Below are 26,884 nucleotides of genomic sequence, written 5' to 3'. Positions count from 1 at the left end.
TTATGTTTGAAACAGTCTACAGTAGGCTACATTTCTGTATTGCAAACATTAAATAAATAAGTATTGGGATAACATTTTATAGTCCGGATATAGACTCTGATGTTGCGGCAGCCGCGATCAGAGTAATTGACCTTACGCTTCAAATATTAGGCTACATTATGTCATTAGTGGCGACCAGTGACTGTTAAAATGTATTTGATGTCTGAATCATTCATTAAAGAGATTCGTTCAAAAACTTTTGACAAAACAGTCTTCATTCATTTATTTCAAATGATTTTTTACATAATGATTTCATTTAAATTAATATTTTTAAATAGACTCATTTATAACATTAAATAAAACATTTTGTCAGAAACTCAAGTAAATTAGCCTACATATTATTTTGTTTGGTTGTATAATGTTTTGTTTTCAGAATCGAAAATAATGTTCACCCAAAAATGATCGATTCAAGCGCATTTGATATCCTGTAGTCTATTGTAGATACTGATAAACAGGCGGTTTGGTCAGGGCTCTCTGTGGCGCGTACTGTGTCTTTAAATGGTGCTCCTCCCCCTCCGCTCATCCGCTCTCCTCCGCTCTGGTGCTGAAGCGTCGCCTTTCTCCTTTCAGAGCACTAGCAGCCATGGCTGAAATAAAGACGGGCATATTTGCCAAAAACGTCCAAAAGAGGCTCAGTCGGGCGCAGGAAAAGGTATGGATTTAATTTTCTTATTTGTCATGGATCAACAATGACTTGATTGTTAGAGGACGTTTGATAAAGCCAAAGCCAAAGGCAGCATTTTGTGTTCGTGGAGCTGTCCAGCAGATGCTCCGAGCAGGGGAAGGAGATTCAACTGTGCGATTTAACCTGAAATATCTTAGTTTACAGGAAAATGTCTTTTCTTTTCTCCTTTCTCACATGCATAGTTTACATTTTCACTGCATCAGACCTTAAACATCGTCAAAAATGCGCAGACTGCAATCTTAGCCAGCACTGCCATTTAAAAGCGACCGAGGAGCTGCTCCGTGACAGAAATCCCACTTAAACCCAAGAGGAATTATGATACTTTGTGGTCTAAATTTATTCTATACACCTTCTTGTAGGAGAAATTATTCATCTCAGTTTGTAAGCAATGGATGACTAGTAGATTATAATGTGTCACTGATGCAGTGTTTGTCTCGCTATACCTTTCCTGTCTGAATTTGGTCCTGTATCGGGTTTCCTTGCATTTCTGGCGATGTAATCTATTATAAGATGTTGGATGAAGCTGTCATTTTCCTGCAAGGTCAGGAGAAGGTGGGGGTGGGGGATGCCCTCGTCTATGCGGAATGAATACTAGCAGGAGGAGATTTCCGAGTGGCCACGAGATCGTGAAGGCCGCTCAATGTTGTTATACAGAGACACGCGACAGTCTTTCTCTGTTTAAAACGAGATATAAATAGACTGCTAGGTGTATGTCGCTTTCGCTTGATGATTTTTTTGACAGTAAACTGGTATTTAGTTGTACAATGGCTTTGGTTTTCGTGTTTTTTTTTAGACAGCCTGCGCAATACTTTGCAGTTGGTGGCGAGCTGAATATGAAATGTCTGTCAGCTAGTAAACTGAAGGCTTCTAGTAAACAGAGCAGTAGTGGTTTTCCCGAGCCCGAGCCGAGCTGCAGTAAGAGGATTGTTTTTCTTTTAATACCCATGGTTCACTCACAGACTGAAGGCCAGCTGTAATGAGACATCGAAAGTGAAGATTACCTTGAGATCTGTGTTTCATGTTTTCATAATTCATATGTAGCAATATAACAAAGAGTGAAAAATTTAAGGGGGTCTGAATACTTTCCGTACCCACTGTATATGGGTGGCACACTGTGGTGGTGTTTTTCAGAGTGAACTGTGGAAAAGTGGGACAATTTTTGGTAGATTCCTGGTGAAGGCTTGATGAAAGCTGTATATTCTCTGCCTTTTGAGATTTTGCGATGCCAAAACACTCTGTAAATAGATCAGAACAACAGAATTGTCATCAATTTTTTTAGGTAAGGTGGGAAAGATCATCAGCAAAACGTGAGATAGTGTTTATATTATGTTCATGTTAGGTTTAGCTCATGTGTGTGCTGCAATTTAAGAACTTCACTGCAACTTCCTTTTATGAAAAGTAACAAAACTGTGTATTTGCCATGTGAATTAGGTCCATATCTCTTCTGTTAAAACATGTAATGTTTCATGTTTAAAGTGGTCAAGAAACGTTGTTTGGTTTAGCTGGTTTGTTACTGGTGCAAGACTTGACTAACCAGCTTGATGGAGGTCTGTCAGTTTAATTGTTGTCTGTCATGTACTGCCAAAAATCATAAAATAAATAAATTAATTAAGATAAAGCGGAACAACGTAATAATGATTTTTTTCTCTTCCTCTCTCTCCCTAGCTTGTGTGTGATTTTTTTTTCGAACCACAATACAAGTTTATATTCTTTATAGAGGCTCGTTTTGAAGAAACGTAGAATTTCTGTGTAGAATTTTATGTTGAGATCATTTAGACATCAAAACCATCCACAACCACTACAATGACATGAGGCAAATTAAATAATTTAAATAATGATAAGACCTTTATGGTAGTCATTAATGACTGTTACATTTGATTGCCTCACAATATTTAAAAAACAATCAATCAAGAAACTTATTTTTCTTCCTTTTTAAATGATGACTCATGCTTAATTATAATAATTTAAAAACCATAGCTTATTAGAGTAATATTTCCCTCATTTTAAATGTATTCATATTAAATGTTTGTCATATTCTGGTATAATTTCTAGTTTGTCTTAAGTCGAACAATTTATAATTTCACAATTGATGATGCAGTACTGAAGCCATGCAGACAAATATCTAATCAGATTTTAAATATCTCTCTGATTTCGTAAGAGCATCATAAAGCCACACAGTTCAAGAATGTTCAGTCTGGCTGCTCACAATGTCTATTAGTGTAACTTGATTCCCTTAAGGGTTAAGACCAGCACATTTAGGAACAGGTATACAATTTACTGCCTCTGGAAAAGAAGATCCTGACCAGGGCAGATAACATGATAAGGGGAGTAAGGGATCCTTTAATCTGAGTCCTGGTGGGGACAAAATACCTCACAATCAACTGAAATCACTCATAATCCTGTTGCTTGCTGTCACAGGAAGATTTATGCATCGTGACAATGTAATTGTGAACCGGATGCAGCATTGTATTAAGCGCTGTGACAATGTTTTACAAATATTTTAATGCCTTTGCTAAGCAGCATTACGACAAAAATGCATGCAAAAATGCATTGATTTGTCTTGTGCACTTTTGTATTGCAGGATAGATATTAGCATCCAAATCTTGGGAAATCATATATAATTAAACTATAATTGTGGCACTGTTCAATTTGTTATAAAACATTTGCTTTTCCACATTATTTAGAAAGGCTATAAGATTATTTCTTTAACATTATAAAACACTTTATGAAGGTTATTTGTCAACATGAACTAGAGGACATCACTGGCCTGTGTGGATGAGGCAGAGTTGAGTGTGTTTTTAAGGCCTAAGTTGGGTTAATATTTCATAGGCTGGCTGCTACTGTTGTATAGTGTTTCCAGGTTGGGCTTTGTGTCTTAGATTAGTGCCATTTGCCTTCTGGAGAGTTCAGTGTTGATTCTCTGGCTCTAGATGTGAAGTTTAGGAAATTTGTTAAGAACTGAAACATACAGAAATACAGAATTTGGTCTTTGCCTTTTATAGTGATACAGCGCTATATTTAATCTACTTTGCACTTTTAAATAGTTGTATATTTAGATAGAGTTTGCAATATATCTAAAAACAAAGGGAGGTATTTGGTTTATTTATTAATGTTCCCAGCATAAAAAACATTCGGACCCCTTTCTATTTTCTGTTTGTCAGTTTTATCAATATTTTTGTGCATTATGAGTATTGTTTCTGATTATAAAGCATTGCGTGAATGCTAATATACCGTATCTTTGTAATGTAGATCATTTCCTGATGTCATTATATATGTATGATGGGATGTTATCTATTGATCCATATCAAAGCCTCTTCCAACATGTGTGAGTGTCTTACAAAGAAAACATCCAGATGGCACGTTATTACCACCCAGGAGTAATGCAGAGCTTTTGTATGACATTATTTATGTTTCCAGGGGGCCGTCCCTGTGGTTTACTGAGCGAGACCCATGCTGTAGGCCTATACTCTCACTTTCACGTGTGGTGGGAGGTAACAGCCTAACGGCTATTGTCTGTACTCTGTACCATACTGTACTGTATACAGTTTACTGTACATATTAAACACATCAAACATGTTATTGTTGTAAACATTACTTAAACATAACACTTGAGTTTTTTTTTTCTTTCAGCAACTGTCTTAATTGTCCTCTGTAACAGATGTTTTGCCACCTTCAGTTTGCTTGCAAATGCCAAACATCCTTTTCAGGCAATAAATTCTTGTCAAAGCAACCACAGATTTCTCGTTCACCAAAAATCAATTAGCAATACAATACATTTGAATCTGACACCATTTTATTGTAATGGTTTTCTATTAGTGCTGTCAAATGATTAATCGCGATTATTCTTATATATTATATTATATATAAATATATTTAATATATAAACATAACATATGTATGCGTTTGTATTTATATATACATATTAAATATACACAGTCATATATTATATTTTTTTTCAAATTCTCTGACTCCTTGTGTTTCTGACTCTGTTTTCAGGTTCTGCAGAAGTTGGGAAAGGCAGATGAGACGAAAGATGAACAGTTTGAGCAATGTGTGCAGAACTTCAAAAGACAGGAAGTAAGATGAGTCTGATCTATAGGGCAATACTGATTTTTGGCGGTATAATGGCTCTCTGGGTGATTGTTATGCTGGATTGATTTTCTCACTAGCAGCAGAAAGCCATGTTGTACTTAACTAGCATAAATTTCTATTGTCTCTCATTCTGTGTTAATATGTCACTTTTAAATGGGAGTATCAATATTAGTGAGAAAATAACCATTGACATTCTTTATCGTATAAGAGTTTTCTATACTAATAAGACATTTTCTCTTTTGTCTGAAAAGTCTTTGCAGTAATGATTCTCATTACTGCTGTCACTACAACACTTCAAGGCCACAGTACTACAAAGGCACTGCCAGGATGCTCGGCACAGATACGATTCTCTCTGTTCTCTCTTTCTTTAGAAATCTGTGAGCTAATGCAGTACACTTTGCATTAGCTACTCAGTATCTCAATATTTTTTCTGTTGGCTATTATAAATCTCAGCATTTAAAGGGATGTTTTGTTTTTTTTTTCAATTAAAGGAACTGTCATTTCAAACAAATTAGCCAATTAGATTCAGAATACAAGTAAAAACAATTAAAAAACCTTAAAAATGGTTACTAAATAAACAAAAGTAAATCACAAAAATTAATTATTTAATTTAATATTTATTTTAAATAACCTACTTACACATACTTCTGGTATATTATTATCATATAATATTGTAATATAATTTAATATCAAAATTGTCACCCTCCGTTAACATTTTTGTGTGACGCAAAGTGAATCAAGTCAGAATTTTTAATTGATTTAAATTAACAATTTGAATGGATTCACAACAATGCATCAAACTTTTATTATTAAAGTTTAAATCAAAGACGCTGTTGCAACATTTCTGCTTTAATGTTTTTCTTGCTAGTGAGTCACAAGACATCTCGAAACAAGTCTTTATGAAACGTAATGGGCAAATAATTTATATCATCACAACTGCAAATACCATAGTTCATACTGTATTTACAGCTGGATAAATTATATTGGCCTAGTTACTGCACACTATTTAACTGGAATTTTTTAAACAGCTCTATATTTAATACTAAATTACTTGTCTCAAATAATTGATTACTTTGATGATGAAAAGAAATGCTATTAAATTTAGAATTATAGTGAAGTGTCTGTGAGGGCAGATAGGTTGGGAAAGTGTAGTTCCAGAAGAAGTGTGTGTTTGCTGAAGAAAAAGCAGCAGTCTAATCCCACCCTCTCCACCTGTCCTCACTAATCCTGATTAGACTGCTTTATGCTCCAGTGTGCCAGTGCTTCTCCTCTCCTCTGCTCACCTCCAAACTTCTCCAATCATTTAACCCCTTCTTGATGGGGTACATCAAGGACTCTTTGCTCTGTACTTCACCATGTGATAAATTGCTTTGTGCAAAGTGAAGTACATTACAAAATAAATTGGTCCAATATTAAATTTGCTGAGTCAGAGTCAATCACTGCAGCTGGAGGATACCAGTCACAGCCAAAACCGAACCCACACACCATATGCTGCCAGTCTGGCTCATAAAACGCTCTTTGGAGCTGATACACGGAGCCATCAACTGCGCTGAGATATCGTACACATCAATTCTCTGCATCAGGGCCTGTAAAATACTGTCAATCTGATACTGGCTAATTGTAATTGCCACTCTAGACTGTAAAAGACACCAGACCCAGTAAATGGTTAACAACCACATCCCATTCCTTTAGGCAAGCTAAAATAACCATTATAATATTTCACACAAAATGACATATTGGCATCTAGTGGCCACAAGATACCACTAATTAAGTTGTCTGTTAAAACAACACTAGCACTTTTGCTGAAATTTTTGTGTGTGTTTTTATCAAAGTGATGAGACACTCATTAAAAATGCTCATTTTATGCTGACATATTTCAGACTTCTGCATCTAAAGGCGCATTATTCAACCATATTGTTTAGAGAAAGATCAACAGAGCTGATAGAGGCCATTTGGGCTTTTAATTTCAAATCTCCTTGTAGCCTTTTGCTGTCTCAGGATTGCTGGGTCTTGTGCAGAGTGGAGAGAATGAAATGACTTCCATCTGCTGCATTGACTGGAGAGCTCATTGTGAGCACATCTTTTGTATGACTGCCTGTGATTTTCAGTGTGATGCCGTGATTTCAGCACCACGGACAGCAATCATTCTCCATCACTTGAAACTCGGGTTATTATAGTCTGCAGCATGAAGAGGTTTTTACTGTGATTCGATTCACTTCAGCAATGATTTTGACTGCTTGGAATTAATGTGTATTTTAATTATATATAAACAAAAACTGTAAAAAAAAAAAAAAAAGAAATTGACCAAACCTTTGAACAGTAGTGTATATATAAAACTACTGCCATTTTCTCTAGAAAACCATTGACAGATGTAAAGAAATCTGAAAAAAACTCACTTGTATATCTATACCAGCCTGTGTGGTTTAATGCCTAATGTGATGAACCTTAAAAATGACAATAAATCTCCTCTTTTGTGTTCTGATCCATAGTTTGAGGGCTCTAGGCTACAGAGGGAGATGAAGGCCTACATAGCAGCTGTGAAAGGTGAACCATTGCAAAATACACACATACAAGTACATACACGTTTACTCTATACTGACCTGGTTTCTCTTTTGCTATGATTACAGGGATGCAGCAAGCTTCTAGAAACCTGACAGAGTCCCTACATGAAGTATATGAGCCTGACTGGCACGGCAACGATGACGTCATGATCATTGGAAAGGTAGCCAGAATTATAGTTGTGATTGTCCATGTGTTAGTACTAGCATTTAAAATACTGATGTTGAAACGAAGAATATTTTCTAAGGATCATAAAATATTCTACTGCTTTTATAGAGAAAATGCATTTATTAGTGGCGACAAGTTGATGAGATCCATCATACAAATGGCTTGTGGGAAATGCTGAGTAATTGCATATGTAACACAGCGTCAAAAGAGCTGCTAAAGATCAAGGATAGGTGTTGATTTCTCTTCGCAGCTTCATATGCTCAAGAACTGTTGTGAAAGTGGGTGAAAATTAAATACCTGACCTCTGGTAACCTATAAAAATGGCGTTCATTCTCACCAACTCTAGAACATTCTTATCTGTTTTGGTGAGATCTGATGTTTAAGAACTGGCAAGAGGTTTTGTCAGTCTCTCACACAACACACCTGAGGGATTTGTACTCAGTACCTGAGCCAAAGCTAAAATGCTGTGCCTTTTAGGGAAAATGGGGTCAAGTCACTGAGCCATTAAGGTCTATTATGCAGCCCATGCACATGCATTTCACAGACAATTTATAAGATAGATTCAGAAGGGGTCATGTCAACTGGTCATGTTAATCCTCAGGCTGTTTAAATTCCCATACAGCAGATTTAATAGCTGGAATTATAGCATATAGGTATGCATATAACTGTTATTTAGAGAAAAGAAATAGGTGTCATGGCCTTTTTGCTATTGAAGATAAATTGCAGAAGATGCAGCACTTTTTACACAAGCAGCAGAGAAAGTTAACGTGTCAAACTGATGAAAAAGAAATCAAACCATGCCATCTGTCCTTCTGCACACAGGCACACAGATGATGTTGTTTGAGGGAGGGAGTTATTAATAGTGGCTAATGACATATGTCATTTTTAGTATGGGAGTGAGGCTGTGACTCAACACTGTCCTCAGAGAATTTCAATTTAATTTACCCAAGGATGCTAATTTTTGTTTACTCACACCTCACCGAGGGGGAGCGATGAATTCAGCTTCCTGAATCTGATTTGCATCCTCTGTGAATGAGTAAGAGCCTAATTTGATTTTAATTTCCCTGCTGCTGAATCATAAATCCAACACCTAAACTCATCTGTTTATGTTGCAGGAGCTGCGGAATAATATTCAAAGGGGGTTATACTGTAGATTCTCTCTCCCGCCTCTCTGTTAAATCTCTCATGCTTGTCAAATGCTCTCGGTTAATCTGGCTGATGGCTGTCCTGTCTCCTCTGCAGAACTGTGATGCTCTGTGGGAGGACTTCCATCAGAAGCTGGTAGACTCTACCATTGACACACTGGAAACATATTTGACTCAGTTCCCAGATCTCAAGGTGCCAATGTAATTTTACTCATGCTGAATTGATTTTAAGGGATGGATCATTCAAATTCCTATCATCATCCATATTGTTTAAGAAGACGCATGTGCCAGCGCAGCACCGAGAATAAATGCAAAACATTCAGCTGAAGGGTAACCATAGTAACCACAAGTGTTTTCCCTCCCTCCAGATGCGTGTCGCAAAGAGAAGCAGAAAGTTAATTGACTATGACAGTGCAAGGCACCATCTTGAGACCCTGCAGACTTCAACCATGAGGAATGAGAAGAAAATAGCAAAAGTATACAAGTCTTTTCTGTTTGTGCATCACAACTTGGTCTTTAAAATGTTATGAATACAATTGCTGAAACCATAGAATTGCTGATACAGTCATCTGAGCTATTGCTTGAACATATGTGCCATATCTGTGCGCATGTAGGCAGAGGAAGACTTGAAAAAGGCCCAAAAGGTTTTTGATGATCTCAACGTTGGCCTGCAAGATGAACTGCCCACACTCTGGGATAGGTGAGACATTTTAAGATTGACTGCTACTGAAATCTTTGTTTTACATGAAAAGCATTCTGGTTTGGTTACCCTAGTGAAAAATAAATACACTAAAATGTATTTGAAATACATTTATTTCATACTAAGTATACTACAAATACATTTACATATTTATGTGCTTAATAAAAATACCCTGCAATTGACCACCAGATTATAAATTGTATGGATTCATTACAGATGTCTATATGGTGTGAAAAAGACCAAGAGAGTTAACATTGCCTTGTTGTTTGCATTGTTCTAGTTGGACATTTCGCTGGGTCATGTTTTGACACTTTGTTCACATTCAACACTAACTGGTGAACAACATTATATGCAAGACTAGCTCAATAATTAGCCATCAATCTCTTATATAACAAAAGCCTTGCCATATCATGTGCAGTATAATTACTGTACTCTCAGAGGGGTGGCAGTAATAGTTTCAGCCTGGTGCCCTGACAATGCAAGGCTCTGGCTGATAATATTGATTTCATTTGACCAAAGGACTTCCTGGAATGTACATTTACATCCCAGCATTCCACATTTATCCATTAGTTGCACAGCATGCTAGCTGTGAACACTCATGTCACCGCTGCGGTTACATACAGTAGAGGAGGTAAGATGTTGTTTTATCAAGACTTTTAAAGGGAAAGGAATGTGCTGCAGTGATCTAAGAAGAAACTGTGGCAAATTTGTAAAATGCAATTTAGGTAGATTGAATACTGTTTGTCTTGTTGCAAAAACATCCTTGCTTTTCATGTTTGTCTGGCGGGAGTTAATATTTAAAGGAACTCTGTGGTGTTAAGCTAGTGGTCTGATGTGTGGGTTGAAGGGTAGTGTATTTCTGCATTGTTGATTGAATGCGTTGGATATGGACAACATTCATATCGATGATAATAGCAGGACTGATATGGTAGATGTGGTTACATGCTATAAATAGCTGGTTTACACAACAGGAGTCATCTGCTTTGTCACAAAGATCAGAATGTAAGTGTCTAGAATTATTCACCAGTTTATTTAGAGCACTTATAATGTTTTTTCATGTAACTATCTTGATGTAACTGATTTATTCTACATATGTATGTGTTATTATAGGAACAGTTCAACCAAAATCGAAAATTCTGTCATTGTTTAGTAACCTTCATGTCATTCCAGACCTGTATGACTTTCTTTCCTTCTGTGTTTGTCCACATAATGAAAGTCTTTCTTTCAACCATGGAAAGATTATTTTTTTCATACAGTGAAAGTCAATTTGGTCTAATGTTGTTTTGGACCCCATTTACTTTTTATTATTTGGACAAAAACAGACGAGGTTTGGAACAACGTGACTGAGTAAATGATGGGTGAACTACACCTTTAACTACTTAGTATTTTGAGTGTTGTTGTAGACAGTATTGTGATGGTAATACAAGTAAGGTGTATGTATTGTACACTATGGTCAGTTGTATGTTGTGGTGGTGAATATGCTTTGGTAAGCAGTATGTTGTTTTGCTGAGAGGGTCTGTCTGCTCACTGGAGCAACAGCCTGGTTACATAATCTATCCAATCGGCAGCTTCCTCTCTGCACCAGGCCCTGCAGCCATGCTCAATTCAGCTCAGACCAGAGAGAAAAAATGACTGAGATACATTCATAACTGTTGCAAATGGCCGTTTCATTTTAGATATGTATTATTTAGGATTTTATGATTCTTACTGATGCACAAGTGTGTGCTGAGGCATTTTAGCTTGTAGCAGCAACTTGCAAATATGATTTACCATTCTTTGTTTAAAAAGGATTAAAAAGCTTTAATATCTTACTGATGTACAGTAATGTTTGAGGTGCAGAGGTTTGTGTTAGTGCATCACATTTGCCTTTTTCACATAAGTAGTACTTTTCACATATGTGGTACGAAGTTATTGCTTTTTTTAATAGAAACAAGGAATTCCTAAACTCTTCATGACATCATGAGCGTCCATCTGTTTTTCTCTTTGAACATTGTCCAGATGCTTCATCAACATATTGTGCACTTGTTGGAGGCTGGAGCCTAATCATTATTCTTCTCCTTTGCTCTTTGCAGTCGGGTGGTGTTCTATGTGAGCACATTCCAGAACGTCTCCAGCCTGGAAGCCCGATTCCATAGGGAGATCTCTTTTGTGAGTTGGTTTAATTTCTAAAGCTCTTGAAGCTGTTAAACATGATGTTCCTCCAAAATGTCACAAACAATGAACGGGGTGCTCAAAAAAAAACACAAAGCACATGTTCCTCCTTGTGAGTCATGCTTGTTTCTAGACACGTAGTGAGTAACATCAGCACAGTGAGATTGACATCCTAGGAATAGTTCCTGCTATATGAGGGTTTATAGAGCAGTCACAGGCTACTGTGTTTTCAAGAGTGGTTTATGACAAAAATTCACAGTTTTGCATAGTAAGATTAGGAGCTTTGTTTCTGATCCATGCAGTCAGTCAGAGAAAAGCTCTCGTGGTTCGTCTGAAATCAAATTTTTTATTCAAGCTGCTAGTTGTGCTGTTGCTATTACTCATGAAAGACAGATAACGTGTGTGTGTGTCTGTGTGTGTGTGTCTGATTTCTAAATTACAGAAGAGACACTGATGAACGATTGAGTGATATTTATACACATAAACACATTTCATTACACCAAATACACAAAATAATGTTATTTTTAGCAGCATCATATATCCCCTTTAACTCTTTAACAGTGCAGTATGGGAAAGCAACTTTTTTAAATGCACTGCTTGCTCTACATTCAACCAATATATAACTAAATACTCTTTAATACTGAATATTGCTCTTTATCTTATTTTCTAGCCTTTGTTTTTCTAGTGTTAGAGACATTAATCAGTGCTAATTTTTCTGTCATTATCTGTCATTTTGGGTCTACACTGAAGGTTATAATGTTTTAGATGGGAACTCTGCAATGGTAGATTATGTTTATTATTAGACACAGCATGTGGCCATCAGTGGGTGTCAGTGCATTGTTAAAGACTTTTTCGCCAGAAGGGGTAAACAATGCAGCTCAAGGTCTCAGGTCTGCTCTATTTGTGTCAATGTGATCAGTATAGAGGTCAATGCATCACTCTATTGATGCATGCATTATTTTTACTTTTATTGAAGGAATGAAAACCATTTGTTTTACTTTATTTCACATTAAGAAAAATTTGAGCATTCATTGTTCATGAAGGTGATGATGAATTACTATTATGAACGTATTATGGTTTGCATACTATTGTTTTATTAATGACTGTGTAATCAAGTACAAGTTTATGCCAATAAAAAGGAATGAAAATAAAAATTTTAGAGGCGCAACAACATCAACAACAAGTAGTACCACAGTACCTGAATGACAACATTTATTTCACTAAGGTTGCCTAAGGCAAGTAATTGTGCTTGAGTTCTTTTAATAATTACTTTTTTCACATTTATTCCTTTCTCTATGTTTTGGATCCAGCTCTGTCATAAGCTGTATGAAGTGATGAATAAGCTCGCTGAACAGCACTCAGACAAAATGTTCACGATTCAGGGAGCACCCAGGTAAGGAACAGTACTTTAACCTCCATTAACCTCCCTGCACAGAATGTACTTATTCACTGATGGCACTGATGGTTGTACATAGTAGACAGATTGAAGAATTGTCATGTTATAATGAAAAATTATAAGAAAACAAGATGATTGCCATAATTCTGGCTTTTAATCAAACATTTATATGGTTTGGCTCTGTTCGTGTTCTTCCCGTTACAGAGTGAAGCGGTAAGTGGAATAGCATGGACTATTACTGTGTGTATAGACACTGTAGGTTTACTGTTCTTAGATTAGAAAGGAAAAAACCTTGTTCTTTGTGAAAGAACACCTTTAGTAAGTAAATGTCCTGTGCACAAAATTGGTTTGTAGTGCAGTGGATCCCCATAGTTCAACAGCACTGTGCTTGAGGCAGATGATGATAGTGTTTAGTTTTGTTGTTCTGGTAGGTGATGGATAATTATGCTACAAATGTTTCTCTCTTGCTTGTAATTTACAAAATAACCCATTGTTATTTAACTATTATTTTTAGTGATTCTCAAACTTGTCCTACACTGAAGGTGCATCATAACATCCAAATATAGCTTCAAAGTGAAATGCAGGTGATAAGCAGAGCTCATTGTGATAAATTTAACAGTACTTGGACACAATGGAAACTGTGATGAAGTAAGACCATCTCTTAAATAGATCACATATCAAAGCCCGGACATGTTGTTTGCAAGCTGCCCTTCTTAGAAATCTCCACCAAGAGCTCTGATCTAGTGAAAATAATATATTCAGAATAAAAGAAGCTATAATGAGTCGTCAAGATCATTCATTTTTTATTGACAGCGACTCAGGGCCCCTGCGATTAGCCAGGACTCCCACCCCACCTGATGATGAGAGCCCTGACAGCAGCCCAGCTGCCAGCCCCAACCACACACTAAGGCCTACTTCTCCTGGCCCACCTCGACCCAAATCACCTTCACAGGTAGGACTGAAACCCCTCCAAGTACAGCAGCATTCAGAATGAAGATTCAAGTAGTTAGGAAGTTTGCAGTTTATTCATGATGTGCAGCACTAAAACTAGTACAAATACTCTCCTTGACCAGTATTTGTGAGGTTTTGATTTGTGAGGTTCAAAGGCACACATGGTATCTCTTCATATCAGCTCAAGATGGGACCTCCAAAACCACCTCCTCCAAAAGTTACTCCAACCAAGGAGCTCCAACAAGAGCAGATAATTGACCTGTTCGATGGAGGTTTTCCAGAGATCAGTGTTACATCACCACAGGTGAGTGAGCATTCACTTACTTTACTGGTAGTATGGAAAAAGGAAAATATCTGCTAGAGTAAAATAGTTTACTTGTGCAGAATTTGACCTTATTTAATAGTCAGTTCATTTTATTTGTATGTTCTTACTTTAGCCAAATGAGAAACCCGGAGAATCTCTCCTGGACTTGGATTTTGATCCGTTCAAGCCTGATGCCAGTACACATATTGGGCAGACCCAATCACCCATATCTCAGGTCCTTCTTCACACTCTGCTTATTTTATTAAAAATTAGAGACAGTGACAGGTCAAATAAAAATTTGTACGGCTGAGCAATCATTCTATTTTTACTTATATACTGTAATAACATGAATCAATCAATAGCAAATAAAGCTTAAATTCTTGCATATTATTTTCTTACAGACACTACCTTGGGATCTTTGGACGGTAATCTGCTTTCTTTGCCTGTACTCTTTGATCTATGTGAGCTGATGTAAAGGAGAGCAATCTTGGTGCTATTAGTAACTTGATGACAGAATCCTGTCTTCTGTCCTGATGTCAAAAAAGTGCCCTAGATTTGTAGTGTCGTAAAACAATAAATTTGCACTGACATGAAGTGTGAAGATATCACTGTAATTTCATTACAAGCATATAGGCGTTCCTGTCGAGCATTAATGTAACAGCAAATACCTCTGATATCTCTGTTCATTTCTAGGGAAATGCTGCACAGCCTGCACAGCCCGTAAGTAATGACTGACGAGAGTGTCTTAGTAGAAAGCAATTGCAAATATAATTAAAGTTCATGGCAGATTTAACCTCCAGCTTTCAAGACTTTGGAAAAATGGCATATAACTTTTTAAATGTTAATTTATTCATTAATGTTACAAATGAGAAATCTGTCCCCCATTTCTCCAGTGTGACATTGTATTGCGGTTTACACATATTCATGTACAGTGGTACTGTACTTAAATCTGACTTCGTTTGCCCCCGTCCCCTCCTCTTTTGGCCCCCATCATGGGGGAAACTTATTTGGACAGTAACCACTTGTTATTTTTCTTTTCTTGATCAGGCAGCAGATGCTGGCTTCACTGCCAACTGGGCAGCTGACTTTGGCTCTTCTGCCACTACGGGTACAGAGGAATCTGGAAATGCTCAACCTGCAGTGGATGGGCAGGGATGGCCACCTGCCGAAGCCTGGCCTACAGAGGCAGCATCACAGCCTCAAGAAGAGGCAGCCACAGATGAGGTTAGAGCCTGGAATCCGGAAAACTATCCTGAGCCAAACCCAGACTGTGATTCCTGTGCTGTGGGGGGTGACAAGGCCAAGCAACAGCATCCAGGACAGGGGAAAGTGAGTGTAGAGGAAGGTCAGACAGACTGGGCTAAAAATCAAGTGGAATGGGCAGAAGAAAAGGCAGGTTGCAGGTCAGAGGAGAGAGATACAGAGGAAACTGTGGGCTTGCAACCAATGCCTGGAATCATATTCACCAATGAGTTTGGTCAGGAGATTCAGGATAACACGGAGGGCATAGGGGGAGATAGTTCCAGATGGGGCCTGTCTAGCCAGGTTGATCTAGATGGATCCGGGTCAGAGTACGAGACTGCTGAAGAATGGGGTGATGTCCCGGGACAAAACTGTGGGTGGGTCAGTACAGATGATGAGCTTGAATGTGCCGAGAATGAGAATCCAGTTGTGGCACCAGAACAAGACACTGTGGCCCAAGAGTGCTTTGCAGACTGGGGCACGGCTGATGGTGTCCCCGAGCAGATTACCCCTGCTGACTCTGGGTCTGATGGCGATGCATTTGCAGCCAACTGGGATCAGCCTGAAGAAACACCATGTGTCTCAGAGCTTGAAAATGAAAGCTTGGATGGTTCACTTTCAGACCCAGCCAAAGCAGGAGCAAATACGCCTCAAAATGTTCTTGAATCTACTCCAAGTTCAGACCCATTTGACACTGAAGGTAATGATCCATTTGGTACAGGGGATGATCCTTTTGCAGCAACAGGGGATGACCCATTTGGGAATGGAAACGATCCATTTGCCAACTCGGACCAAGATCCCAGTGGATTTTCTGGAAGTGATCCAGGCAGCAATCTTTTTGGTACTGAAGGGTTATCAACAGAGAGTCCAAAAAGTGGGTTTCATTCCGATCCGTTTGCAGAGACCCAGCCAGGAGGCGAAGGACAGTGGGCAGCGGACCCCTTTGCCACTGAATTCACATCAGACCCTTTTGCTACTGGGGGCAATCAGGAGCTATTTGCTAATGATGTCACATCTGATCCTTTCGCCAATAAAAGCGGTGGGGACCCATTTACCAGTGAGAACAACCTGGGCTGGGCAGGGGGTTGGGATTCCACTGGGACAAAGGAGATTGGTGGAGAAGAAAAAGACTCTTATGTCATTGATGACAAAACTGGACATGCCAATGGGTTTGCCCAGTGGGCAGCTTTTCCTGCACCAGCTGCAGACTCTGAGAACTCCAGTAAAGGCTCCTGGCAGGAGGTGAGTGATAGCAGTGGCTTCTTCTCTTCTGATGGCCAAGGAAACTTTACAGCAGGCTGGCCAGGTGAGGCTGTTCCATCTCAAGACCCCTTTACCTCCTTCCCTGGGCAACAAGACACCTCTAATCCTAAAAGTACCATTGCAGAGAAACAGGTCTGTCATAAAGAGCCAGAGAACTCAGACCTGTCTGAAGACGAAGTTGCAAACCGGAGATATGGAAAGATATACCAAGAAATAGATACAGAGCTGGAAGAGGTACCTGACTTCCTGCCACTCTGCTTAGCTTAGTGTAGAGTGGACTACAGCAAGAATATTCCCCTCCTTTCCTGCCTGCAGATGAATTACTATTTTCCTGCTACAAAACCCTGGAACCCCTCCCACAGACCACAGTCCCGAGACCTGTTCTCCTCTCTCTCCTTTGCTTGCTTTCATAGTTTGTTGGTTTTGCTAAATTCAAGTAGAATTTACAGTCCTCTAAGTCTGTGCAATTAAAATACATGTCTTTAAGGGTTTACATGCTAATTACTTATTTAATTCGGTTTAGGTGTCCAACAAGGCTTTTAATGGATTTTCTAAGGTAAATAGGAGCTTAGAAAGTTTAATCTAACTTTTCAATAGATTAAAAGAGAATTCATAATGACATTATGAATTACTGTCAATGTGGCCAAACACAGCAGCCACATTGTCCAAAGTGATTGTGCTAGCATGATAGCATTTTAGCAATGTTTAGAATTGGTGGTTTTGTTTAAAAACAAAATAATTTAAAATAATTTATGAATATTTTTTAAAAAGATAAGAATTAAATGATGGATCTCACCATTTGCAACAAAATTTACCCCCAGGGAGTTTCTAAATTATTCCTGATGTTTTTTTTTACAAGTAACAAATAAAATTATTTTTGTAAATGATAACACTAATTTTACAATGAATATGCAGAATCCGGTGTTAAAAATAACTGTGGCCCTGCTTTAATATACCTAATGCTGTTTTATATCGAATGCTGTAATGATCCCTACTAATTCCTCTTCCCTAAAAGATCCATTAAACCATTTCTCATAGGAATTATTTTGAAAAAAAATAATTTCCAGTCTAACCTACTGTAGCTGATTGTTTCAGATTTCATACAAGTAAATTTGATTTGCTTAACTCTACCTTTTTATTCTCTGTTATGTTTTAGGATGCAACAGTCCCAACTTTTGTGGCCGACTTTGATAAGATGGTGAGTTGACAGCCTTTTGATAGTAAGGAAAGATTTGGACTGTAATGGTCTGTACTATCCCTAAAAAAAAACTATTACTTAATGAGTGTCAATGGCTATTTATTTATTTCCATGAATGTTTCTTTGTAATATATTTTTTGAGTTCGTTTTCCCTCTTTTTATTTTTCCCCTTTTGTAGGAAAATGTTTTCATATCATTTTGTTGTCTTGCTCTCCCATGATTGTTGTGCCTCAAATTCCCACTCTACTGACTGTACAACTACTGTTGCAAAGTATAGATCTTTCAAAGTGTTTTTAAACTTAAGGGTTTTATACTGGTTAAGTAGTGAAGGTGTCATTGGACAGTCTTTCTGTTTGTTCTCTTATAAATGTATATAAAGTCTGAGGCTGAGGCCCCAGAGGGTGATGTAGCTGAAGGAGAAGGTGAAGCAGCCCCAGCCTCTGTACCTGAGGGTGTTGAGGGTCCTGTCACCACTCCCCCTACAGACACACAACCAGCGGAGATCACGGCTTCAAGCCCCCCTGCAGAGATGGCCACAGTGAGTGACAAAGAGTTCAACTCTAAACGTCATCAGAAATAGTCATCACCATCATCATGATCATCAACACCATTGTCAACGTTTTTACATCAATGCTTTCCAGATCATTATTGTGATAACAATCATCACAACATCTTCATCCTCATCATAGTTGTCATGATCGTCATCTTAATTAACATCAATCTGTTGATGCTACTTTTATCATTTTCATCAATATCCGTGTTTTTTAAATTTGTCATCATCATCAACATTCTCCATCAGTGCATAAAACATGATTATTAATAATAATAATAATAATAAAATAATTCATTACATTTATATAGCGCTTTTCTAGGCACTCAAAGCGCTTTACATTGTCAGGGGGTATCTCCTCATCCACCACCAGTGTGCAGCATCCACCTGGATGATGCGACGGCAGCCATAGTGCGCCAGAACGCCCACCACACACCAGCTTATTGGTGGAGAGGAGACAGAGTGATGAAGCCAATCAGTAGATATGGGGATTGTTAGGAGGCCATGATGATCAGAGGCCAAAGGGCAAATTTGACCAGGATGCCGAGGTCACACCTCTACTCTTTTCGAAAGACATCCTGGGATTTTTAATGACCACAGAGAGTCAGGACCTCGGTTTAACGTCTCATCCGAAGGACGGTGCTTGCTGACAGTATAGTGTCACCGTCACTATACTGGGGCGTTAGGACCCACACAGACCACAGGGTGAGCACCCACTGCTGGCCTCACTAACACCTCTTCCAGCAGCAACCTAGTTTTCCCAGGAGGTCTCCCATCCAGGTACTGACCAGGCTCAGCCCTGCTTAGCTTCAGTGGGTAACCAGTCTTGGGCTACAGGGTGATTATTACCCCTGCTGTCATGATATAATCATCATGTTATGTTTTCGGCTACATATACATGTATTCCCTCACATCAAACTGATCAGAAATGATCTGTAGCCATTGATCATATCTGTGTACTCTTGTTTATAAAGACCACTGTGGAGTCTCCAGTGTCTGCTGAGCCTGAGGCAGCTGAGCAGGCTGAGGTATGTACCTCTGAAAAATCATTCAAAACACAGTGCCTGCATGTTGAACATTTTGCCTTTTGTATTTTAAAAACCCATATGTTAAACCCATAAGTTCTGTTATTTAAAACATATTTGATTTGTTTTAACATTATTTTATATTATTGACATAAGTGTACATACATATAGTTGGGTTTTTTTATATTGTTGACGTGTAGATTTTTTTCCATAACACAAAATTGTATACAGTACACTTCCAGTGTTAGCTCTGAATTGTATTTTTCTTTTGTATTAGCCAGTTTACATTCTTTTTATATAAGTTTCTTTTTATGGAGGTGAATTTTGATTGTGTTAATTTGTGTAAAATGCCATACTAATTATTATCCCTTTTATTACTTTCTTTTTAATTTACACATACTTTGGGATCAGTTTTAAGTATTGGTTTTATTTTGCATTAGCAACAGTAGGATGTCAGAAGCACAGTTATGTAGTGGATCTTAAAATAACATCGTTTTCGCAAAGACTTTGGTTGAGCCTGAGATTTTACTGTTGATAAAAAAAAGTCTCAACCATTCTTTAGCTTCCAGTTGAGGACATAGAAAAGGAGCAACCCAGTGAAGAAGCCCCGGTAACTATAACTTATGTCTAATGAATTGCATAAGAGAAACTCAAGTCATATGCAGCACTGTCACATATGTACTTGGTTAGGTACTGTATCTAGCAAATCCTTGTTCTCTGTAGAAACAGCCTGAAATGTGTCCAAATGAATTATGTATGAGATGCAAGATATGATAGGAAAACAGGTGGTGTTATTTGGAAGGATAACAGAAATTGGACATAGCATGAATGTTTTTGTATTTGCATGTAGGAATCTGCTTCTGTCCAAGAAACACAGAAGGAGTCACCTACAGAGGCGCCTCTGGTAATTTCACTTCAATAATTTTATAATTTCACTGCCTTCCAATTATGAAATTATGAGTACTACTTTTTTATTATTAGCTTTACTTTTAAGCTTTTAAACATGTTTTAAGGTTCAACAGTAGTTCACAGAGATGTTTATAAGCATCCAGGCTCTGATACAGATGAGTAGTAACGGTTATGAAGGGAAGCCAGATACTGACATGACCAGAGACAAATTTGCTGACTAATCATTGCAGTATGTGTCATTATTAATTTGAATAAATTAATGTGTAATGATGCTGACAACCACTTCTTTGTGTGTAGGCCACTATTGATGATAAAGAGTCTCCCATTGAAGAGACTCCGGTAACTATTTAAGTCTTAACAGATCAAATATTTTTGCTTCATGCTATTATTTCAACATTGCTGTCTAAATAATTACTGTATTTTTATTTATTTATGTATGCATATATTTATTTATTTTTGCTAATTGTTTTGTATCATCATGAAGCCATATGAAAATACATTCATTTAAACATTTTTTTTTTCATTTAAACACTGATATTGTCAGATATTTCCTTGCTACCGTGGGTTCCTTTTCAATTTCCATTTTTGGTGAGTGCTGTAGAATACCTTGTAACATAGAATTACTTAGATATTATATAGAGTCTCAGTCTGATATTAAATCATCATCTGGCTTCATGTGAAATTTGGTGTGGTTACCAAACTGATGCACTGGGACAGGATGGTAGCCACATGTTGTCATTTAGCCTTGCAGAATGCTTTTTTAACAGTATGTGTTGATGGATGGAGACTTCTAACATTCTAAAACCTGTAACCCATCTTTTTGTTTATGTGTATGTATTATTTTAAGTTTTTGAGGGTACAATGAGCAGTTGCAACACCTGGCAGCACAACAACAAACACCATCCAGCTCTGACATAATATATTTTTCTCGTTCCAAACACAAAACTTTGTTTTTAGATCCAGAGATAATTTGAAGGCTAACGCTGCCACTGCTTCTGCCATTTCTGATTGTACCTTTAATTAAGTTTCATTTCATGTTTTCTTCCCTGGTCTTTTCTGTTATTTTGATCCACATAAGGTTCCACACACTAAAGCCCATTAAACAGAGATGATGTCATAACCCGACAATTCCCTTGCTTACTGAACCTTTAAATAGTGACTTAACTGATGACTATTATTACCCCTCTAATCACTATTTTTGGTTTCCATGGTGACTCCATTCTTACATCACCCTAACGGGCAGTAATTTTACATTCTCTCTTTCTTAGCTCATTAAGTGACTAAGCAAGTGAAGCAAATATATTCAAGTGTACATATAATCTATGCATAGTTGAATCTGAATTCGGCAGTTTTGAATTGTAAGGGGTTTTGGAATTTTTATACTTGCTGACAGGTCAAAAATGGGTTCCATTTTACATTTATTTTTGGGTCATGGTTGAACTTTTTGATTAATTCTTCACATGTATATTGAGATCATACAGTCACTATGATCTGAGAAATGTTCACCCGTACTACTTCATCCAGTAGGCAGTGGTTATCCACTATGAATCATGACCCCTGTTCCTTCATGCCGTCTGTTGAACATTTCCCATAACCAAAGTACGGTGCTTGACTTTTGGTGAAACTCAAGTCTGTTTTTTTGAGAACTGACTTGCCATTCCACATCAGGGTCAGTTTTAACCTCAGGAGTTAAACTGGTCCCTGCACCCCTCATTGTGACACTCTGAGTGCTCCCCTCCATGGTGCTGTAAACCGATCCATCCACATAAGTGGCTTGTGTTGAGTGTTCAAACACTGGCTCTCACTCCTGAGCACCTCTTCCAGACTATAGATGCCAAACCAGAGGAAGAGGCCAGCTCACTAGAAGCCAAACCAGGAGATGAACAAGATAATGTTGAGCCCATACCAACAGATGAACCAGATAAGGTTGACACCCAACCAGGAGAAGTTCCTGATAATATTGAGCCCAAACCAGGAGATGCTCCTGATAATGTTGAGCCCCAACCAGGCAATGAAACCAGTAAGGAGGGTGCTGCAAACAATGGGAAAGAGGAGGTAGATATTCACCTGTGATTCTGCACTTTGGTATGCAGGCCTTTGACAAGACCCTGGTTTCTTTATGTAACCATTCTGGACTGTACTTTAAAACTCTCTGATACTTAGATTTGAATCAAAATGCTTTAACACCAAACTGTTTTGCTGAGTTTTTATTTAGTATCTTGATGTGTGAAATGTCACAATTATTTTTTGGTAACATTTCACAACAGCCTCATTTAGTCTTTATGCAAGAGAAGGGGTTCATGTTAGTCAATAAAAATACAATTGTTCATTGTTTGTTCACAGCACATTAACTAATGTCAACAGATACAGCTTTTGATTTTAAAACTGTGTTAGTAAATGTCGAAATTAATGCTGTAAAAGTACTGTTCACTGCTAGTTCATGTTGTCTAATGTAGTTAACAATTGAAACCTTATTGTAAAGTGTTACCCATTTTTCTTTTATTCAGTTGTTTTTAATTTATTACATTTCTTAAGTATGTATTATGTATGTGTGGTCTGTTTCATGTGTATTATGTAATTGTGTCAAGCTACTTGACAAAAATGTACTTGCATACCTTACCTTTAGGTTTGTCACTTGAGTTGCATGTTGAGTAATGCTGCTTTTTTTTGCCTCACCTCAGGAAAAGATGCCTATCCCTTCTGTTGTTATTGAGCCTGCCTCTAGTAATGAAGGTGATGACGACCGTGATGGTGATATCACATCTCCAATAGCAACCAGTGGCAATGGGGTGATCACAGAATGCCAGACAACCAAAGACATCTCCTCTGGAATGCCTCCTGTATACCTTTTCAAGGTGGATATAAAGCAAACACCATTTAAGTAAAGGATAAAGTACAGTCGTACAGTTATTTTGCAACAATTACCTGTAGACGGTCGCCGTGATTTTGCCAAGTAAGACATGTTCCTGGATCAACATCTTTTGTTGATCCTGGATCAACATTACTGTCCAAAAATACAGACTTAACCCAATCCCTACCCCTAAACCTAACCTTACCCATAATTTATTCCTAAAAACAGAGGGAAATGATAGCTGATTAACAAGGGTGTAGAAGCACCTAATCCTGATTGTAAGTCTAATAGTCATGTAATAAATGACTAAATAAAAGTCTAAAACTGACATTTCCTGAAAAGTTATCTCTCAATTCTGATTGGTTGATTGGAATGATGTTCCAGGAACATGTTGTACTTGGTGAAATCACGCTCACCACCTGCTGACTATACATAATTCTGCTAATTATGCAGTTACTCGCCAAATTAATAAACGTGGTCATAAAATATTGTTCCATATTCTAATATGCAAGACTTACGATTTATTAGTAACTGTAACTAAAAGAATACAAAATGCAGTAAACGGTAAAAATCATTTGTCTCAGATTACGATTATAAATTTAATTTATAAAAAAACAATATGATAACAAATACCAATTTGCAACATCAAGCAGCATAATAAACTGTTTTTGTAGAGCTACAATAACTGTAAGCTGCTGAAACCGGAAGCCTTGCATATTCAATTTAAAAATTATTGCACTAGCGGTTAACTTAAAAATAACATGGATATACAGTAACCTTAAAGCTTCCTCTAAGCAAAAATAGCCCATTACAGTATACAAAAACATTCGGCCAAACAATAAGAAGAACACTGCAGAAATATACTGTAGTCTTCAATCAACTACAATGGATAACTGAGACACAAGATGGCGCCGCTTGCGTTTATAAAAAGAGAGACTAAAAGAAAGTGGCGCCAATCATAGAAAACATGTGACCGCCAGATGGCGCTATTGACACACCAGAATAATGTATTCTAGAGCAGGGGTTCCCAACCCTGGTCCTGGAGGCACCCCAACACTGCACATTTTGCATGTCTCCTTTCTCTGACACACCAATTTCAGGTCTTGAAGTCTCTACTAATGAGCTGATGGTCTGAATCAGGTGTGTTTGATTAAGGAGACATGCAAAACGTGAAGTGTTGGGGTGCCTCAAGGACCAGGGTTGGGAACCACTGTTCTAGAGAGTCGTGTAGTGAAAATGAACACAGAGCTTTAATGTCCATCACGTTTCTTATTCTTATGCTGTCCTGTAGGTTGAAACGATGCATGATTTTGAAGCAGCAAACCCAGACGAACTGGAGCTGAAGAAAGGAGACATTGTTTTGGTAGTACCCACAGAGCTAGCTGAAGATCAGGTATATGATTTCTCTTGAATGTTTAACTTTTGTGTTATTCTCTTTTCTTATGATAATCATAACCTGATTTTGATGCTCATTTTGATCTTTCTTCAGGATGCTGGTTGGCTCACTGGCATCAGAGAGAGCGACTGGCTACAGCATGGCACCTCGGCTCAGAAAGGACTGTTTCCTGAAAACTTTACACAGCGTCTGGAGTAAATGGGTTGAGCGTGTCGTCAGAAGGCGCATGGATCTGGACGTTTGCAGACAGAGCCAACCGCCATGAAGTCTAATGTACTGATGACAGCTGTCAGTCAGACTAGGCAAATACCACATAAGAGGAAATAACACAAGCGACTAAACGAAGCAAGAGGAGACACAAATACCTACTCAGAGCATACAGAAAATAACCAAGCATGACGTGATAGTATGGTCAACCTTTTCTCGCAAACCAAGATAAAATCCCTGTTTTTTGTTTGTTTACCTGTGAGCAGCAATGAATTGATGTGTGCTTTGTTGGAACTCTGGTGACCTCCACATGTAATCCCTGTCTGTCTAAAGAAGAACTAAAGTGAGAGTTTCCCCTCTAAAGACAAAAAAGTAACCTTATCCTCTCTGCACCAAGTGTATTGTATTGACTTTGTTGCTCTGCAGCGAATTTTATCAGAAATTGTAGTGATATGATCTATTTAACCATTCTAAGTGTTACACAAAACTTAGGTGTTTTCTTTGAGATATTTCAGATATAAATGTGACATTGCATCATCGTTAGTGTTCTCTGTAGTTTCACGGCTGGCCGTGCGCGGCTATGGTGGTGGTATTTGGCATATGTTTGATACTGACAGTTTACGGCCGAGACTTTCAGTGTTTATGCCAAATAATCAAAGTCCTCTTGATGAATATGGATATGTGTTGAGTTTACAGCATGAGAAATGTTGTGAGAAGAAATCTGAAATATTGCACCTGGCTAATACAGCAAAACACAACATGTAGCTCCCTATAATTACAGACATTATGTGTATTATATCCACAAGGACATGAATGCAGAACTTATCCTTGAATATGGACGTGGAAATATTAATTTGTGAATGATGTTTTATGTTTGGAGAAATTGTATTTATTCAACTTTATATTTTTTAAGCCAATGATGAGAGGGAAAGTTTGGGGTGGGAAATCTAAAAAAAATATGCAATATATGTAATTGGTTGATAGAGTAATCATTGTCTTCATTGTTTGGTTCTGAAACGAAAAAACAGCATCACTCCTGTGTTCGTATTGTTAGCCTCACTGTAGAGCATTTCTGTGATGTACATATCTGTGCTAATTTAACTGTAAAGTGAATAAAGAATAGTTCATATGAGTTGTGGTTCATTTTCACGAATGGAAACAGCATCAGTATAAATATCATATTTACATACTGGTAATAGGCCCACAAGTTATAAATCACTTGTTTTATAATCAGGGTAGAGCATTTAAAAACAGTGTTAGTGTAGTTTAGCTATAGTATACAATTTTTTTTATTTGTTTGTAAGGACATCCAATGAACGCAAGGGGGAGACATTTATCTTTTACATTTCTTCTTTTCCAGTGAACTTTTGCATTAGCAATGTGAAGCGGCTTTCATTCATTTTAAACAAAGACACTTATAGTAAGGTTTTTAGTTACCATGAAATAAATATGAACAATACTTTTACAGCATGTATTAATCTTAGCTGATGTTAATTTCATTTAAAACAAAATTTTTTAAGTTGTAGACTATTAGTCTATTAATTTGAAGTAACATGAACATCAATGAATAACTGTATTTTTATTATTTAACATCAAAAAAGATTAATAAATTCTAAATATATATGCTCACTGTTAGTTCATGTTAGTTCATGCATTAACTAATGTTAACAACTGAGACCTTAATGTAAAGTTTCAACAAAATCTGTTATCGAATTAAATGTGTATAACTGTCCACACATTGGGATATTTTAAGAATCTTAGTAGTTCAAATATCCTGTCGATAAAATACACTACAGATCAGTAATTGAACAAAATGTCTGAGTGTCAGACTTTAAAAAAAAATTTTAAGCAATTATGTTTTCAGAAAACATATAACTTTGCTATAAGAGACACTGTTCAAAATTAAGACAGAACCAATTTGGACACTTTCTGTATGTTCGAAATTATTGGATCATGTCTATTGTTACTGTACTATACTAGCCTACAAAACATCTGGCCCGTCAGTTTTATTTGTCATTTATTTTTTCAGTTCTCTTCTTTTCCAAAACAGTCT

The 26,884-nt window shown here is 37.5% G+C and overlaps 1 protein-coding gene across 10 annotated transcripts; it reads left to right on the top strand.

Moving 5' to 3' along the window:
• Positions 1-558: 558 nt before the first annotated feature.
• amph (amphiphysin) lies at positions 559-25,943 on the top strand. Of its 10 annotated transcripts, none has more exons than XM_016445481.1 (27): positions 559-691; positions 4,721-4,801; positions 7,306-7,360; positions 7,444-7,538; positions 8,786-8,881; positions 9,057-9,164; positions 9,303-9,388; positions 11,461-11,536; positions 12,850-12,932; positions 13,140-13,148; positions 13,749-13,887; positions 14,068-14,190; positions 14,324-14,425; positions 14,592-14,615; positions 14,884-14,910; positions 15,238-16,929; positions 17,219-17,251; positions 17,852-17,893; positions 18,273-18,431; positions 19,418-19,471; positions 20,031-20,078; positions 20,319-20,372; positions 20,675-20,716; positions 22,202-22,432; positions 23,059-23,232; positions 24,520-24,621; positions 24,718-25,943. In XM_016445481.1, exons 1-27 carry the CDS (start codon positions 623-625, stop codon positions 24,820-24,822), a joined length of 3,909 nt encoding a protein of 1,302 aa, XP_016300967.1. In that variant the 5' UTR covers positions 559-622; the 3' UTR covers positions 24,823-25,943. The 10 variants fall into 10 exon arrangements, with proteins under 10 accessions (XP_016300967.1, XP_016300968.1, XP_016300969.1 ...); XM_016445489.1 differs by having other exon boundaries at positions 560-691; positions 15,238-15,414; XM_016445482.1 differs by lacking the exon at positions 13,140-13,148.
• Positions 25,944-26,884: the final 941 nt, after the last annotated feature.

This window comes from Sinocyclocheilus anshuiensis, unplaced genomic scaffold (genome assembly GCF_001515605.1).
Source record: "Sinocyclocheilus anshuiensis isolate Anshui unplaced genomic scaffold, SAMN03320099.WGS_v1.1 scaffold155, whole genome shotgun sequence".
NCBI lineage: Eukaryota > Metazoa > Chordata > Actinopteri > Cypriniformes > Cyprinidae > Sinocyclocheilus > Sinocyclocheilus anshuiensis.
Note: the sequence above shows the minus strand (reverse complement) of the source record. Positions and strands in the feature narration are given on the sequence as shown.

What these genes read in the sequence shown, in the direction of transcription:
- amph (XM_016445481.1), top strand. Translation starts at nt 623, where the DNA reads ATGGCTGAAATAAAGACGGGCATATTTGCCAAAAACGTCCAAAAGAGG. An exon ending in ATGAGAAGAAAATAGCAAAA is followed by an intron (nt 9,165 to 9,302) that starts GTATACAAGTCT and finishes GTGCGCATGTAG; the next exon opens with GCAGAGGAAGACTTGAAAAA. An exon ending in CAGAGCTAGCTGAAGATCAG is followed by an intron (nt 24,622 to 24,717) that starts GTATATGATTTC and finishes ATCTTTCTTCAG; the next exon opens with GATGCTGGTTGGCTCACTGG.